Consider the following 16,990-nt stretch of genomic DNA (forward strand, 5'->3'; position numbering starts at 1 on the left):
AGAGGGAACATTGTTGTGATAGTCAACATCATCTTGGGCCCAGGATATCATTGCAGGAGTTCCTCAAGGTAGTGTCCTAGACCCAGCCGTTGTCAGCTGCTTAAGCATAATGTCCATCCATCATTCAGTTATTCCCTACAATTATTCAAAAAGCATGCAAGGGAAAGGGCAAATAATTATAGGCCAGTCAGTCTGATCTTGATTATGAGTAAATTAGTGGAATAAATATTGAGAGATAGGATTAAGTATGATTTGGAGAGGCGTGGTTTCAGAGAAGGTCATATCTTTTGAATTGAATTTTCTGAGGAAATAACAAGGAACATAAATAAAGTTAGTACCTGGATGCTGTTGACATGGATTTTAGTAGTACATTAGACAAGGTCCCACATGGCAAACTACTAAGAAAAATCAAATCCCCTGAGATAACGGGGAAAGTGGCAAGTTGGATCCAAAACTGGCTGACTTGCTGGAAACAAAGAGCAATGGTTGACAGATATTTTTGTGAATGGAAAGCAGTTTCCAGTGGGGTTCCACAGGTCTCAGTTTTGGATCCCTTAATTGTAGTATATATTGATGATTTAGATTGAAATGTGGGAGGCATGGTTGGGAATTATGCAGACAATGCAAAAATTGGCCATGTCAGCGATAGTGAAGAGAATGGCTGTTGACTGCTGGATGATATCAACAGTTTCATTGAGTGGGCAGAAGAGTGGCAAATAAAATACAATCTGGTGAATTGTGAGGATGTACTTATGGGGAGGGCAAACAAAAGAAGGGAATACATAATAACAGAGAGGATACTTGGAGGGGGCGGAGGAAGTTAGAGACTTTGGGAGTGCATATTCATTGGTCTCTGAAGGTGGCAGGACAAGTAGAAAAGGTAGTAAAGGAAAGCATATGAGATGCATTCCTTCATTAGATGAGGTAAGAGCAAACATGCAATGCTGTAACCATATAAGACAGTTAGGCCACAGCTGGATCTTTTCGTACAGTTCTGGTCACTAAATTACAGTAAGGATTTAATTGCTGTTGAGAAAGCACAGAGGATACATAGAAGAATTTTGAAAATTACAGCGATAAGGAAAGGTTGAATAGCCTCTGCTTATTTCCCTTAAAACAGAGAAAGCTGAGGGGAGACTTAAATGAGAAGTAAAAGGTAAAGTTGCCATGGTCTTACCAGACCACAGGGCTGCCCTCTCATTAAAGAGAGACCACGGATGATGTTTTAACCTGAGGATCAGCATACCTCAGGCGAGGGGAAAGGTTGAAAACGAGAGTCCTTTTTAGTAACCTCAGCCAATGTGGGAATTGAGCCCAAGGTTTTCATTGCAAACTAGCCATTCAACCAACTGACCCCCTTATTGAGGTGTACAAAATTACGAGGGGCTTGGATAGAGTGGACAGGGAAGACGGTTGGTGGGGGTGGGGGGGGGGGGGGGGGGAGGGAGGGGGTGTGGTGTGGGTTTGAGGAAAATCTTTTTCTCTCAAAGACTGGTCTGTGAACTCCAGATATTCACCAATTTGGTGGTTGAGGCAGAAACCTCAACTTTGTTAAAATGAAACTAGATCGGCACCTGAAACACTGTAACCTGCAAGGTAATGGACCAGGTGCTGGTACATGGGATTGGAATAGGTTGCCAATTTATTCAGCTGGTGCAGACATGGGATGAATGGTCTCTCTCTGCTGTAATTTCTCAATGGTTTTAGAAGGTCAAAGGTGTGGATGTTCACTAATGGTTGGAATAATTTTCGTCACCGTTTATGACTGCAGAAACTGAAGAGTCCGTGTTCAAATGCAACAACACCTGGACAACACTTAGCCTTAGGACTGGTAGGTGGCAAGTACCAGTCACATCACACAAGAGCCAGACAATGGTCATCTCCAACAAGAGAGCATCCAATCATTGACCCTTGACATTAAATGGTACTACCATTTCAGATCCCTACACTATCAAAATTTTGTTGACAGTCCTCTCCTGCCTCTACAATACTTGTCCACTACCTTCAACACAGGAATCAGAAGCAATTCTCTTCACTCCAATGATATTCAAGAAACTTGACAGCATTCAGCCCAAAGCAGCCCACTTGATTGTCACCACATCCACCACTTTCAACATTCACTTTCTCCTTAACAGGAGCACAGTTATAGCATTGAGCACCATTTACAGAGGTACTGCAGTGACTCACCAAGGTTCTTTTGACAGTACCTTCCAAACCTGTGACTTCCACCACATAGAAGAACGTGATGAGCAGATAAGTGGGAACACCTCCACTTGCAAGTTTTCCTCCAAGCTACTCACCGTCCTGATTTGGAACTATATTATCGTTCTTCCACTGTCACAGGATCAAGTTCTGGAACTCGTTTGCTAGTAGTGTTGTTAGTGTCCCTGCTCCAGTACTGCTGCAGTTCAGGAATGCACCTTCCCAACAACCTGGAAATTATGGATGCATAATAAATGCATGCCACATCACATGATTGAATTATTAAAACAAACCCCTTTTCGTAAATTTGTAGTCAAGGTCCTTTGGTATTTTTTTCATTTCAAAGTGGAATATTTCGCCATTGTGGAAATTGATGCACAGCAAGTGAGAGAGAAATGTTAATCCCTGTGAGAACAGTGGGAATGAGGATTAATTTCACTAGTTAGTTCTGCGGAACAGGGCTTTTTGAATTTAGTTTTTGAAAACGCTCATCTCTGATGAAACCTGGTTTCTTAATTCACAAAGGATGATTGACTGTATCAAGAAGTTAAAGACGGCCATTTTCAGCTTGGACGTAGATATTTGCTGATTGTTACTAGTCAGCTCTAGTTTCTTATGAAAAAAACCTTTGTTATTCATCATATCTATGCCCCTTATGATTTTATAAACCTCCGTAAGGTCACCCCTCAACCTCCTATGCTCCGTGGAAAAAGCCCAGCCTATCCAGCCTCTTCTTATAACTCAAACCCTCCAGTCCGGGCAACATCCTGGTAAATCTTCTCTGAATCATCTCCAATTTATTAGTTTACTTCCTATAGCAGGGCGACCAGGACTGTACACTAATCCAAAAGTGGCCTCACCAACATCCTGTACAACCTCGACATGATATCCCCACTCCTGTTCAGAGATGTTATTACACATCTCTGCAGCAGGTGGATTTGAACCCAGGCCTCTTAGGTGACATGTAAAGACACTATCACTACTTTTCGTTAACACATATTTTGTGAAGTAAGTATGATTCAGGACTTCTTTTCTACTTTAATACTTATTATCATTCATGAAATGTCTTGTGGTTACAAAAGCAACAGTAAAACTGGATCAAATCCATTTTCAAATGCATCTAATTATAATTCAGCATTTTGGTGGTGAAATTTACAGTGAATTTTAAGGATGTCATTCATATAAAATCAGGGTAATACTTCCTTACTTTGGATTTTTGTAACTAATTTTCACTGTCATTTCTTCTTGTTTTAGAATCTCGCCCGTTCTCTGTCCCAATAAAAGTAATGCAAAGCTCTGAGGAATGGAGTAGCCCAGAGGAAAGAATGAAAGAATTCATTGGATTAGTATGGGATGGAGTGAAACGTCTAACGCTTCAGGTAGGTTGTATCACTGCTAGGTACTTTTATTTCTTTAACAACTTAAAACTTGTATTCAGTAACCTACATAACCTACAATCAGTAACCTGATTAGCAAATTTGCAGATGACACTAAGATTGGTGGAGTAGCAGATAGTGAAGGGGACTGTCGGAGGATACAGCAGAATATAGATAGATTGGAGAGTTGGGCGGAGAAATTGCAGGTGGAGTTCAATCCAGGTAAATGCGAGGTGATGCATTTTGGAAGATCCAATTCAAGAGCAAACTATGTGGTAAATGGAAAAGCCCTGGGGAAAATTGATGCACAGAGAGATCTGGGTGTTCAGGTTCATTGTACCCTGAAGGTGGCAACGCAGGTCGATAGAGTGGTCAAGAAGGCATACGGCATGCTTTCATTCATCGGACGGGGTATTGAGTACAAGAGTTGGCAGGTCTTGTTACAGTTGAATAGGACTTTGGTTCGACCACATTTGGAATACTGCGTATAGTTCTGGTCGCCACATTACCAAAAGGATGCTTTGGAGAGGGTGCAGAGGAGGTTCACCAGGATGTTGCCTGGTATGGAGGGCGCTATCTATGAAGAGAGGTTGAGTAGATTATGATTATTTACATTAAAAAGACGGAGGTTGAGGGGGGACCTGATTGAGGTCTACAAAATCATGAGACGTATAGACAGGGTGGATAGCAAGAAGCTTTTTCCCAGAGTGGGGGATTCAATTACTAGGGGTCACGATTTCAAGGTGAGAGGGGAGACGTTTAAGGGAGATAGGCATGGAAAGTTCTTTACGCAGAGGGTGGTGGGTGCCTGGAACGCGTTGCCAGCGGAGGTGGTAGAGGCGGGCACGATAGTGTCATTTAAGATGTATCTAGACAGATACATGAATGGGCAGGGAGCAGAGGGATACAGATCCTTGGAAAATAGGCGACAGGTTTAGATAGAGGATCTGGATCGGTGCAGGCTTGGAGGGCCAAAGGGCCTGTTCCTGTGCTGTAATTTTCTTTGTTCTTTGTTCTACATTAACCCCTGGTCCAACAATGCCTTGGTTTTTAAATTTAGTTCCCTCTGTAGCTCTCACCCCTTCTCCAGCCTTTTGGCCATCCCAGATCCCATACTTCTCTTCCAATTTTGGCTTCTCTCACTGCTATTGGCAGTTGTGCTATCCAGTCCTTTACCCCCCTGAATCTCTCTACCTCTCCTTTCTCCTTTAAAATTCTGTTAAAACCTCTGCCCTTGACCAAGTGTCTCATAACCTGTCTTAATGTCCCTTATTGTGGCACTGGACAAGACATTTTAGTTTAATAACTCACCTTTGAAGCCTTCAGTGCATTTTACCTTTTACTTTATTAAGGGAGTTTCCGGGGAGGCTAGCAATCCAAAATCCCAGGTTCATGTTTCAGGGAGATGGGTTCGAATCCCAACATGGCAGCTAATGAGATGTGAATCTAATTCTAAAACTCTGGAATAAATAGCTAGCCTAATGGTGATGATGTAACCACTGTCAATTGTTGTATACACCTACCTGGTTCATTGGTGCCCTTTAGGAAGGGAAATCTGCCATCCTTACCTGGCCTGCTCGACATGTAACTCCAGACCTGCATTAATGTGATTATCTCTTAACTGCCCTCTGGGCAATTAAGGTTGGGCAATAAATGCTGGCCTAGCCAGCAATGCCCACATGCCATTAACGCATATAAAGAAAAGATGAGTGGTTATTGGTACTGAAAATTTTGTTTGTCAAAAAGAAAGCTTGGGTTATCTTGAAATATTTGACATTCAAAAGTTATTGTTGTATTCTTGTAAACATCAGTTGAATCCCTAAAAGCACATCAAATGCTGAGGAATTCAGCAGGTCTGGCAGCATCTGCAGTGAGAGAAAGATTTAACGTTTTGAGTCCAAGATGACTGCTGTCTTTCAGAGCTGAAGTATTCTTTCAGATTTCCAGCATCTGCAGTATTTTACTTTGACTTGAGTTTAATACCCATCGATTTCAGCATTTTGAACTATAAGAGTACTGTAATGACATGGAGGCAGACAACCAAATTGATTCAGTCTATCACTATAAGCCTATACTGTATTTGCAATACTGTAAAATTAAAATACATAATGACCATCAAGATTGCCCCAATGGAACTTGAGGTTCTTCAATCTTTGGAGCTATAATTTTTGGAGTTTTAAATCTGATTTGATTTTTGGATTATGCGCATCCATTTTTCAAGATAATGCAAACAGAAGTGCAGTTTTTGTTAAAAAGCTGACCTCTCAATGGTTATACAGCTAGCCACTGAAAACGTATAAAACCTGCAATAAAACAGAAATTGCTGAAGGTCCAGTGACTGGACCCAAAATGTTAACTCTGCTTTCTCTCCACAAGGTAACAGAAGTATTTATCTGTAAATTTAACATCTACTAATTGTCCTGTCAATGTTTAATGCCATCATTGACATGGATCAGGTTACATACTGACACCTTTATTTAAATTGTATTCATTCCAAATGTGGACACATTAAATAAATGTAAAGCTAAATCCTATGGACTAGGAATTCGATGGGACCGTCGTTTGGTGATATTTGAATAGCAGGAAAAGTCTTTTTTGAAGGAGAAATTTCACCATGCGGCAGTATCTACGAAACATTTTCCATTCTTTAATATCTTGCTGATACACTCATTACCAATAATTGTATGACAATTATAAGACAATGGTATTCTGAGTTTGTTGGTTAACTGGGTTTACTGGATGCTGGTATTTGCTTTACTCTATTGTCACAGTAGTGAGATTCGCCCTTTTGTTGTGATACGCCCTGAATGTATCAGTGCAGTCATGACAATAGTGCTGATTTCGGGATTAGACATTAATTGGGGCCCCATGTGCCCTCTTGAGTGTATGTTAAAGGCCCCGTGGGAGTATGCAAAAAAGACCATTTAAGTCCATTTAAATCTTGCCTAGCAATTATGCTTTAAGCAACAGCACCAAAAAGCAAATAATAGCAACTTAGGAGCAAGAGTAGGACATTAGACACTTGAGTATGCCCCACTGTTCAATAAGATTATGGCTGTTATGGTCTCAGCTCCACTTTGCTGTCGCTTCCCATAACCCTTGACTCTTTTGTCTGTAAGTAATCCATCTCACTCATCTTGAATAAATTCAATGACTGAGCCGCCACTGCATTCTTGGGTGGAGAATTCCACAGACTGTTGACCTTCTGAGAGAAAAATATTTCATATTTAAATGGAAATCTCTTATTCAGAAATGCAGTTTAACTCTTGGAGCAGCATTAATTGTTGTAAGAGGAGACTTCCGGTCTTTGTTCAGGGGAAGAGCTGTGGTCAGGCAGATTGACAGCTCTGACTAGCGCCGGCTGATGGGGTGGTTTGTTAGAAGCACAGGCAGTCCCCAGTATTGAGGAACAGCGTAGAACCAGATTCCAGAGGCCATGTTGAGGGTTTAAGAGATAAAGACCTTGCTGGAGTGTGTGAGCGAGTGGGGATGGGGGTCCTATGATGGAACTAGTCGACCCGAAAAGAATCTCTCCCTCATCCATCACTAGGCTGAACTGCATAGTTGGTGTTCCTTCCTCCACCTAGAGTGAAATGCAGGCAGTGGTGGTATGATGTCCTTAAGTGACCATTAATGGCCTGCTTAAGGGCCTCAACAGGAAACAGGCCACAGTCACCCATACCTATTCTGTAAGATTTCAAGTAGTTTGCAGGAGGGTGCATTGATGGCAGACTGTCCACTCACTGGCCATTTTGAATGTTCTGCCTTCAAACCCAACTGGAGTTGAGCCGAGCTGCACTTGTGATGACACCATTAAGCAGATTTGTACTAAAATTCTCAACTGGCCTGATATCCCATCTGCACTGTCATGGACATTCAACTTGTCCAAACTACAACTTACTTTGAGTAGTGGCAGTGCTAGTTTCTGTGTGACATATCAGTTGATCCAATTGACCTATCATGCTATGTTAAGAAAATCCAGAATTGGGTTAGGCTTTAGTGAACGTTGGATTAAGGGACCTCAGCATCCACACAAGACATTGGGTAGTGATGCCGTCAGTTTGCTTTGAAGTTTTTGACAACCAATTTTAAAATTACGAGATGTTTGTCATTATTTCAGATATGGCATTTCCTTTTTTTTTGTGTGTGAAAAACTGAAGACCAATGTTAACTTGTCCAGCTGTGGAAATGAAAGGTTCTTTTCCTTTAGCTTTTCTTGGTTTCAGTGAATTCAGTCACAATCCAGCCACATGAACAAACCTTGGATTGGCTGTTTGAAACAACCTGTGGACTTTGTTTTTGTTTAACGCCGATGGTGGACTATTCAGCCAGTTCTTTCTGTGCAATGATTAACTTCCTTTCTGGCCGGCGACTGAAAATAGAAAGACCTCTCTGCGTTTCAGTAGCAATGTTTATATTGCTGCCAGGGACACCATTGCCTCCAGAGATGTTAGCAGAAACCAACTCTTGAAATTGGCTTTGGACCCTCCGGAGGCTGTGGACGCAGCTCAGTTACTTGACTGTACGGCCACTGGTGGGATTACTGGCAGGAGCAGCAGCAGTGCTGTTAGGTAACTGCAGCATATAATTTGGACTCCATGCGATTTCAATCAAACTCGTAAGGAACTTCCTCTCATCATGCAATGAGCTCACTTTCACAAAACGTACTTACTTGTTGTGTTCGCCCAATTATTAACTAAATTGCCATACCTAAAATTCATAAGCACATATTACAAGTGCTAATTTTTATGCATACAATTTATAGCAATGGAGAAAAGATAAGTGACCATTTTCGGTTTAAAGTGAGAAATGTTGCACATAGTTTAATTTGTTCTGAAAAATGTAAGTTCTACAAATTCTGTTCACATTTTGAATACTTCGGAAGAAGGGGTATAACCATTAATATTTCATAGTCCAGCTTTTACATTTATGTTCCTGAGCCTAAATATTCATTCTTTTGTAACGTATCAGGTAGGGGAAAGTTTTCTTCCTCAGAAATTTGAACAACTTACTTAGGACGGACCTATTCATTCATTTTGCGATTCTCATAATTTTATAAATTATTCCTGTTCTGTGTGAAAGCAAAACAATATTTCAGTTGTGCCTGTCATGTTCTCTTACAGTAGCTGGAACCAGTTAAGAGAAGTTTGCTGTAGCTTATGAAATATCTGGGTTGGTAGAATGTGTATATGCAGTTGTTAAAGCAGGGATCTAATTGTTGAAATCAGACGATCCCCTCAATGTTATTTTGATTATAGTGCTTAATATATTTTTGATGAAGGAATGGAATTTTAAATGAAGTTCAGAGTATGAATAAAACACTATTTGAAATTAAATTAACTTCCTATTAAAACTGAAATGTATGATTAAGCCACCAGCTAGCAGAAATAATTCAAACTGTATTGTGTAAAAAGAAAGTTATGAACATGATATATTCAGGATTTACAAGTTCTGATGTAATCCTAATTAAAACGAAACGATTCTATTTCAGGAATGTGCAATAACTCTTAATATTTAGCACATGAATGTGTTCAATATTGATGGAGGAATATGTTGCTACCAAACTGAAATCAGATCCTTGAAACAGAAAGGACGTTACCATGGAAAAATGAAGTAACACTCATTGCAGCTGTGATGCATTAATGAATAGGATATTTTTTTAAAAGATCATTTGTGTTTGGTGTGGCTCGAAGGGACTGAAACAGATGGTTTCCATGAACAGAATCTGACCCTCAGCATGAGCACTGTTACTGGCATATTACTTCATTCTCTTTCCCTTGATGAACAGTGTGTTGAATTATAACATGATTTACAGTTATAGGTTTGATTTTCTATTTACATTTGAACTCCTGATTTTATATTGCGTGAACTGTTTAACTTACTAACATTGAATCGACAACCAGAATCTATTTGTGAACAGGAAAAGAGTGATAAATTGATTTGAAATTGAAATTCACAAGGTTTCAGTTTACCTCATGAACAAGCCTGCTGGTAAAAATATTTCCTACTTCTAAAACAGCATAACTATATTAGTTTGATTTTTAGTGGAAATAAGGGATAATTTAGTGATTCTATTTAACAAAATTTGATTTTAGACCAAGCGGTTTCATTCTTTTCTACTGGTGACACGATGTAAATAATGCTGATTGAGCAAGAATTCTTACTCACTTCACCTTTTTGCATTGCTGCATAAACATAAGCTGTATTGAAAGACATATTACATATCAGTAGGTTCTTTGGATCCCTCTGAAATGTTTTATTTCAGTTTCTCTCAATATACAGCATATTTCAAGTTAAAGGGAGAGTGTGAAAGTTTGTGAAATGTAACCTACTTTAATGTTTGTCTTAACATTGGCAACAGGCTGCTTTGCGAAGATTTTATTCAGCTTTCAGTGAGCAGTTTAACTCCTTTCACAATTGCAATTTCATCTTTTTCTACATGAGTTATGATCCTCAGTTACTAACAGGGTAGATTTTTTGATACGTGTCTATCCAGCATTTAGCTAGGTCATGGCTAATCCGTTTCTTCATGTACCTGCCTTGGTTCTATATCCATTTTGCCTAACTGTGCTGTGAAGTGAAATGAAGTTTGCTGTGACTTTATTTATGTCAACACATTGCCATTATTTTGGACATCACTGCATGATTGCACCATATGAAAATGACATCTATTTTCTGCATACATTGTTTTGACCTGATACATGTATATCACTAAGCAATACATCATCCTGACTTGGAATTATATCATCAGTCCTTCCCTGTCCAAGGACACTTCAAGGAATGCAGCAATTCAGAAGGCATCTCATCACCACCATCTCCAGGAAATTAAAGATGGGCAATAAATGCTGGCCTATCCAGCGATGCCACATCCCATGAACAATATATAAAACTAAAGAAAATATAAACAGTAACAGGTTTAATGTTAATCAACATTCCTGTAATGAACGTTAGAGGTATAGGCAGAGATAAACGGACACTGAGGCACAGCAGGGGATATTAGTAACAGTGACCAAAACGCTTTGGGGTGATGCTAATCCTACTGCACCTTACGATGAAGAGTCACCGCTAACTGTATTTTTCTTCCAAAGATTTACACGTTTCCTTCCACACCTTTTGTGAGATTATGATTCTCTTTACCAACTCACTCACAAATGCTCTACGTTTACCACAGTGTGTTTCCATTCATTCAATCATAACTCTTTACTAACTCACTCACAAGCACTCTATGTTTACTATACTGCGTTTCCATTGATTCATTCATTAGTAGTACATTTTACTCTGCAAGATAAACTAAATTAAACATCCCTTCCAACCCATTACTGCTTCTTCACGCCTTTCAATTCTTATCGACCCTATGCTGCAAGTAGTGTTTCGACCTGTTTCTGTATTAAAGGCTACCTGTGAATAAGTATTAATACCATAACCTACTCAGAACAATGTCATCCCCACCATCGTGCCTCCAAAACTCTCTCGAAACTATAGAGAGATTATCATATTAATTAGCACTTAACAACCATCTCTCGGGATCTCTCTCAGAAGGCAGTAAAGGCAGTGTCATTGAATATATTTAAGGCAAAGATAGATACATTCTTCAACAACACAGATACATACTTGTTAGGCAAGGGAATCAAAGGTTATTGGTGGCAGATGGGAATACAAACAGATCAGCCATGGTCTTATTGAATGGTAGAGCAGGGCCAAATGGCCAACTCCTGCACCGAGCATGTATAAATGTAAGAAACTTGATTTAAAGCAACAGCTTGGACTTATGTTTGTACCATTATCTCAGCATGTATGAATACACGTTACAGAGCAGATATCCGAATTCCAGCACACTTAGTACTGAGGCACTTTCTGAATTGGCCTGCTTTGTCCTATCCCTTGATTTTTGAGGTTGACAGTCCTTCTTGGACCCTAGTATTAACCTGTGAGATTTTTTTTTTTGCTGAACAAATCTCTTCATATTTCATTTCTGTATTTAATATCTAGGCTTAAGAATGTGGATGCCAAATGTATTGTTTAATGGTTATAATGATTTCAAGAATGTGACTTGTGTATAGCCCATATATAACCATCTTCAGATAACAAGGTGTAGAGCTGGATGAACACAGCAGGCCGAGCAGGAAAGCTCTACACTCTGATGCTGCTTGGCCTGCTGTGTTCATCCAGCTCTACACCATGTTACCTCAGATTCTCCAGCATCTGCAGTTCCTACTATCTCTATAACCATCTTCAGCTGCTTCTTCAATGACCTTCCTTCTTCATGAAGTCAGAAATTCACCTTGGATCCTTACACAGCACCTTCCTAACCCATGGCCGCTATCATCTGGAAGGACAAGGGCTACATGGGAACATTACCACCTGTAAATCCTTCCCTAAGCCACACATCATCCTGACTTAGAGCTACATCACTGTTCCTTCACTGTTACTGAGTTAAAATCCTGGAACATTCTAACAGCACTGAAGTTGTATGCACACCAGATAGAATGCAGTGGTTCAAGAAGTTGGATCACCACCAGCTTTGCAAGGGCATCAAAGAATTGGTGCTAAATGCTAGGCTTGTCAGCAGGGGTTACATTAATTGTCATAGAATCCATTAAGTATTACAGCCTCACTTCTGGGCCAGTCATAAGGCACCAATCTACTCTAATCCCATTTCACAGCATTTGGATCATAATCTTGTCTGCTATGGCATTTCAAGTGTTCATCTAAATGCTTCTTAAATGTTATGATGTTTCCTGTCTCTACCACCCTTTCAGGCAGTGAGTTCCAGATAATCATCATTTCTCCTTAAATACCTTTTAAATCCCCTGCCCCTTACCTAAAATCTGTGCGGATTTGAAATTGACCCCTCTACTAAAGAGAAACATTTATTCCTATCAACCCTGTCTATGCCCCTCATCATTTTTGTGTACCTCAATCATATTCCAACCTGCCCCCCCCCCACTCGACCTTCAGTGCTGCAAGGAAAACAGCCCTATTCAGTGTAGAGATAGCAAGAACTGCAGATGCTGGAGTCAGAGACAACATTGTGTGCAGTTGGAGGAACACAGCAGGTCAGGCAGCATCAGAAGAGGGGGAAAGTTGACATTTCAGGTCTTCAGAAATGGGGAGGGGGAAGGGAGCTGGGAAATAAATAGAGAGAGGAGCGGTGGGGCTGGAGAAAGTAGGTGGGATGGTGATAGGTGAGTGCAGGTAGGGAGTGGTGGGGATTGGTCAGTGAGGTGGGAGGGGCAGATAGGTAGGGGAGAAGATGGACAGGTTGTGTCAGAGCAAGGAGGTGGGGATGAGAGGGATGGTTGGACATGGGATGAGGTCGGGTGTGGGAAGATTTTAAAACTGGTGAATTCCATGTTTAGGCTATCGGGCTGTAGGCTCCTGAGGCGGAATATGAGGTGTTGCTTCTCTAGTTTGCGTGTGGTGTCATTGTGGCGCTGGAGGAGGCGCAGGATAGATATGTCACCCAGGAAGTGGGAGGGGAAGTTAAAATGGCTAAAAATTAATAATTGAAGGAAATACTCATTTTGAAGTCTGTATCTGAAGACCTGTTCAAGATGTTATCCATTCTGCACATGTTTCCAGGAAGTTTAGAAAGATTTCTTTAAAAATAAGAGTTTTGAAGAGCAGGAGATGATGGGGAAGAGAAATTAAATGGAAGAAATCTGCTTTCCAAAATTTAAAATTGTTGTGAAAAGTTTTTTTTTGTAATAATATAAGACTTTTGGTTATTGAGGCTAGTTGGAATTATACAAAATTATACAAAAGAAATTAAAGAATTTACATTTTTATAGTCTATTTCATGAGCTCAGGACCTCTCAAAACACTTGACAAACATTGAAACAGTTGTGAAATGTTGTAGGAAATGTGACAGGCATAGAGCACAGAAACGCCAACAAACAGCAATGTGACAAAAAACAGATTATCTGTTGGTTATGTTGGTCTTGATACAGGAGAACTTGCCTTCAAATAATGCTATTAGATTCTTGATATTTCCTTGATTAGGCTTTCAAGTTTCACGCCTAGTTAAACACTGTGTTAACAATGGCTCCTCCGATAGTGCCACGCTCCCTCAGCACTACATTGACACAGATTATGCGTCCAAGCCTTAAGAAAGGGATTTGATTCAGGATCCAACTGGAAAAATCTAAAACCTCTGTTTGGGAAGTAATCTTGTCACTGTGACTGTATTGTAAATAGTGAGACCCTGAAGCAGGTTCCGTCAGTGTGAAAAAGGCAGTTTGAACTAGATGGAAGTTTTACTAGCGAACAACTGTGTTCCAGACTTCATATTACCTCAGCTGGTGCCAGCAGCAACAGCATCCAAGATGATTGGAGAAAATTGTCAGTTTCTTCCAAGAGTACAATTTCTTGGGGATCTAAATAGGGCATTAATCTAGAAACTTTGAATGAATATTTTTTACAACTACTTGTAATGATCTAACCTGCCAATACTTAAAATCAAATGTAATTGAATTGCAAAAAGTTTTACTGCCTTTAGTTCTGCTTCACTACAAAGGTATATTTTAATGTTTGGGCAGCAATAGGTATTGAAAAGATTCAAACAACTGGTAGTCCATTGCCATCCTGGATACTATTGAGTGGTCAGTTTGTTTATATCTGGAATTTCTGGCTAGCAAGCCGGAAATTCCTGACAATGCAACCCCCTTAAATGTATTCAGCTGCACTCTGAATCACAGAATCTTCGTTTGCTGAATGACTTAGTGTGTGATAATGCTGAAAGCTTTGATTATGCGCCAGTCTGGTATGCAGATCGTAAATGTTCCTTTTTTAAGCTATTATTTGGTACAGTGTTGCTTAAACAAACTGACAAGAATTCATTATTGAAAAATAGAAGTTGAATTAAAAAAATAAATAGATTGTTAAATTAAAAATCTTTGTTTGTTTCTGGTATAATACTATTTAAGGCATATGCAGAGCTTAATTGTGCCTTTGATCAGTCGTTTATTGATCCAAGGTTGTTTGTTTTGGATTTAAAAGTCTCTTGTAATGTTGCAGATGTTAAAATTTCAGCAGATTTGCAACTATAAAGCTAGTTGCTTTACTGATGTGCTGCATTTCATCAAATGTCCCCAAACAGTGTCTTTTTTTTTTAAAGAAATAGTACTAAGGGTCATGCAGCTCATGGCAATGGTAAGCACATGTTAACAGTTTGTGTTTGAGATCTATGTAATCCTTTAGTTGTCAACACATCTACTACATAAACAATTTATAGTTAATCATCCATCCAGTATCTCTTTTGTTGATGAATAACAATTTTTTCCAGAATGAGCAAGGCATGGCGTAATGATTCTAAAACACCATTCCCTTGATAGAGCAGGTTCCTGTTCCATCTCTCAGTATTTATGGAAAGAGTATTTCAGCTCTGCATGTTGCCATTGCAGCTGCAATTTATTACAGTCAGGAATCAGCTTGTTTTTGTCCTCATTTGAAATTGTGTTATGTTACCATTTTACAGGAACTAACTAATGGAAAACATATAAGTAATTTTTATGAAAGGCAGCCAAACCTTGTCCATCAGCTACCTGCTTTCCACATGCCATCCAAGTAATCCTACGCAACACAATGTATGTGGCTTCAAAGTTGCAATAAACTCCCTGGAGCTGCTACTTGTCCTGCAGAGCACCTTAGAGTGAACCCTTCAGATATTTAAAAGAGGAAATCTAAGCTTTCAATGATACACAGTAGGTGCCTCTATGAGCAGGCTAAAACCAGAAGGGGTGAAAAAGTATTATATCTACTGGCATGTAAAATGACTAATGTAAAACTTGATCCTACTGTCTTGTAAAAGAAACCTGAGTCTCATGTAAGTGCAAGGTCAATAATGCAGACAAAAAATTCTCAGCTTCGAACAAAATCCACCTTTATCTTGGTTGGTTTTCACAAATACACTCTGGGTGCACTTCTAAAATGAGGAAGAACAATCAGCTGTTGCAGTTTTGCCAGTTAAATTGCATTTCTGCCTTCCGATACTAGTTTTGTCTCCTATGCTTGGGCTTTCAACCCAAGCCTGTAGCTAAACTTGTTTTTAAAACAGCAACAGATATAAGATTGGAATCAGAAGTTGGAATGGAAAGTTAGATAAATGTGAACAGTAGCAGAGCAAGGCAGTGGTTGATGTGTATGGTTTGCTCTGTTATTGACAGAAATTGCACTTTCAGGATAGATGCCAAGATAAAGGAATAAGTGGGGCACAGTCAAGGTCCGTCACTGAATGTGTTATGTCTTGTTGGATCTGGTGCCACCACCACCCATAACAATTTGATCCCTTTCTAGTGGACCTAGTGTCCTTGAAATATTTTCTGTATACTCCATGTGATATCCTTTAGAATGTGGAAAGAGGATTTGCTTTGGAGTCTATTATTTGGCATTCAGATGCAGTACCCAGACTAGGCGTTATCATGGTTGTGAAGCTGGAGGGATTGGCTGATGTTTGTTTGCCTCTCTTCCAACTTTGAGATGTTGTTGATGGAAATCCTCCAGTGGGGCATTTAGTGATGATAATGCCACTGAATGTGAAGGGATGATGGTTATATTCTCACTTGTTAGAGGTGGTCATTGCCTGCTGCTTGTGGGCACAAGTGTTAATTGCCACTTGTCTGCTCAAATTTGGATAGTGTCCTGGTATTGCTACATTTAGATATAGACTACTTCAGTGTTTGAGAAGTTGTGAATGGTGCTGAACATTATGCAAATGTTAGCAAACATCCTCAGTTCTGACCTTATGGAGAGAAGATCACTGATGAAGCAGCTGAAGATATTTCAGTCATGGGCATTATTCTGAGGAACTCTCCTAGAATGTCCTGGAGATGAGATGACTGACCTCCAACAACCACAGCCGTCTTCCTGCATGCCAGGTGTGACTCCAACCAGTGGAGTTGTTTTCCCTGATTCTCGTTGACTCCACTTTTATTAGGGCTCCTTGATGCCACACTATGTCAGATGTGGCCTTGATGTCAAAGGCAGTTACTCTCACCTCACTTTCTAGAATCCAGCTCTTTTGTCCATGTTTCAACCAAGGCTGCAATGAGGTCAGGAGCTGAATGGCCCTGGCAGAACCTAAATAGGGTGTCACTGAGTAGGTTATTGCTGAGCAGGTGCTACTTGATCTCACTGTTGATGACACTTTCCATCACTTTACTAATGATCAAGAGTAGACTGATGGGGAGATAATTAGCCAGGTGGGATTTCTCCTGCTTTTTCTGTAAAGGATGTACTTAGGCAATTTTCCACATTTTCGTGTAGATTCCAGTGTTGGTGCTATATTGGTTCAGAGATAGTAGGAACTGCAGATGCTGGAGAATCTGAGATAACAAGGTGTAGAGCTGGACGAACACAGCAGGCCAAGCAGCATCAGAGGAGCAGGAAGGCTGACGTTTTGGGCCTAGACCCTC

General features: G+C 40.0%; 1 protein-coding gene across 1 annotated transcript in view; it reads left to right on the forward strand.

Moving 5' to 3' along the window:
- The window catches only part of LOC109929757 (intermembrane lipid transfer protein VPS13B), a 310,493-nt gene that overhangs the window by 135,118 nt on the left and 158,385 nt on the right, over nt 1-16,990 (forward strand). Inside the window, exon 4 of the mRNA XM_048596229.1 lies at nt 3,457-3,581. Coding sequence (XP_048452186.1) covers nt 3,457-3,581 — 125 coding nt within the window. The remainder of the gene's footprint in view (nt 1-3,456; nt 3,582-16,990) is intronic.

This window comes from Rhincodon typus, chromosome 4 (assembly GCF_021869965.1).
Source record: "Rhincodon typus isolate 14 chromosome 4, sRhiTyp1.1, whole genome shotgun sequence".
In the NCBI taxonomy this organism is placed as follows: Eukaryota; Metazoa; Chordata; class Chondrichthyes; order Orectolobiformes; family Rhincodontidae; genus Rhincodon; species Rhincodon typus.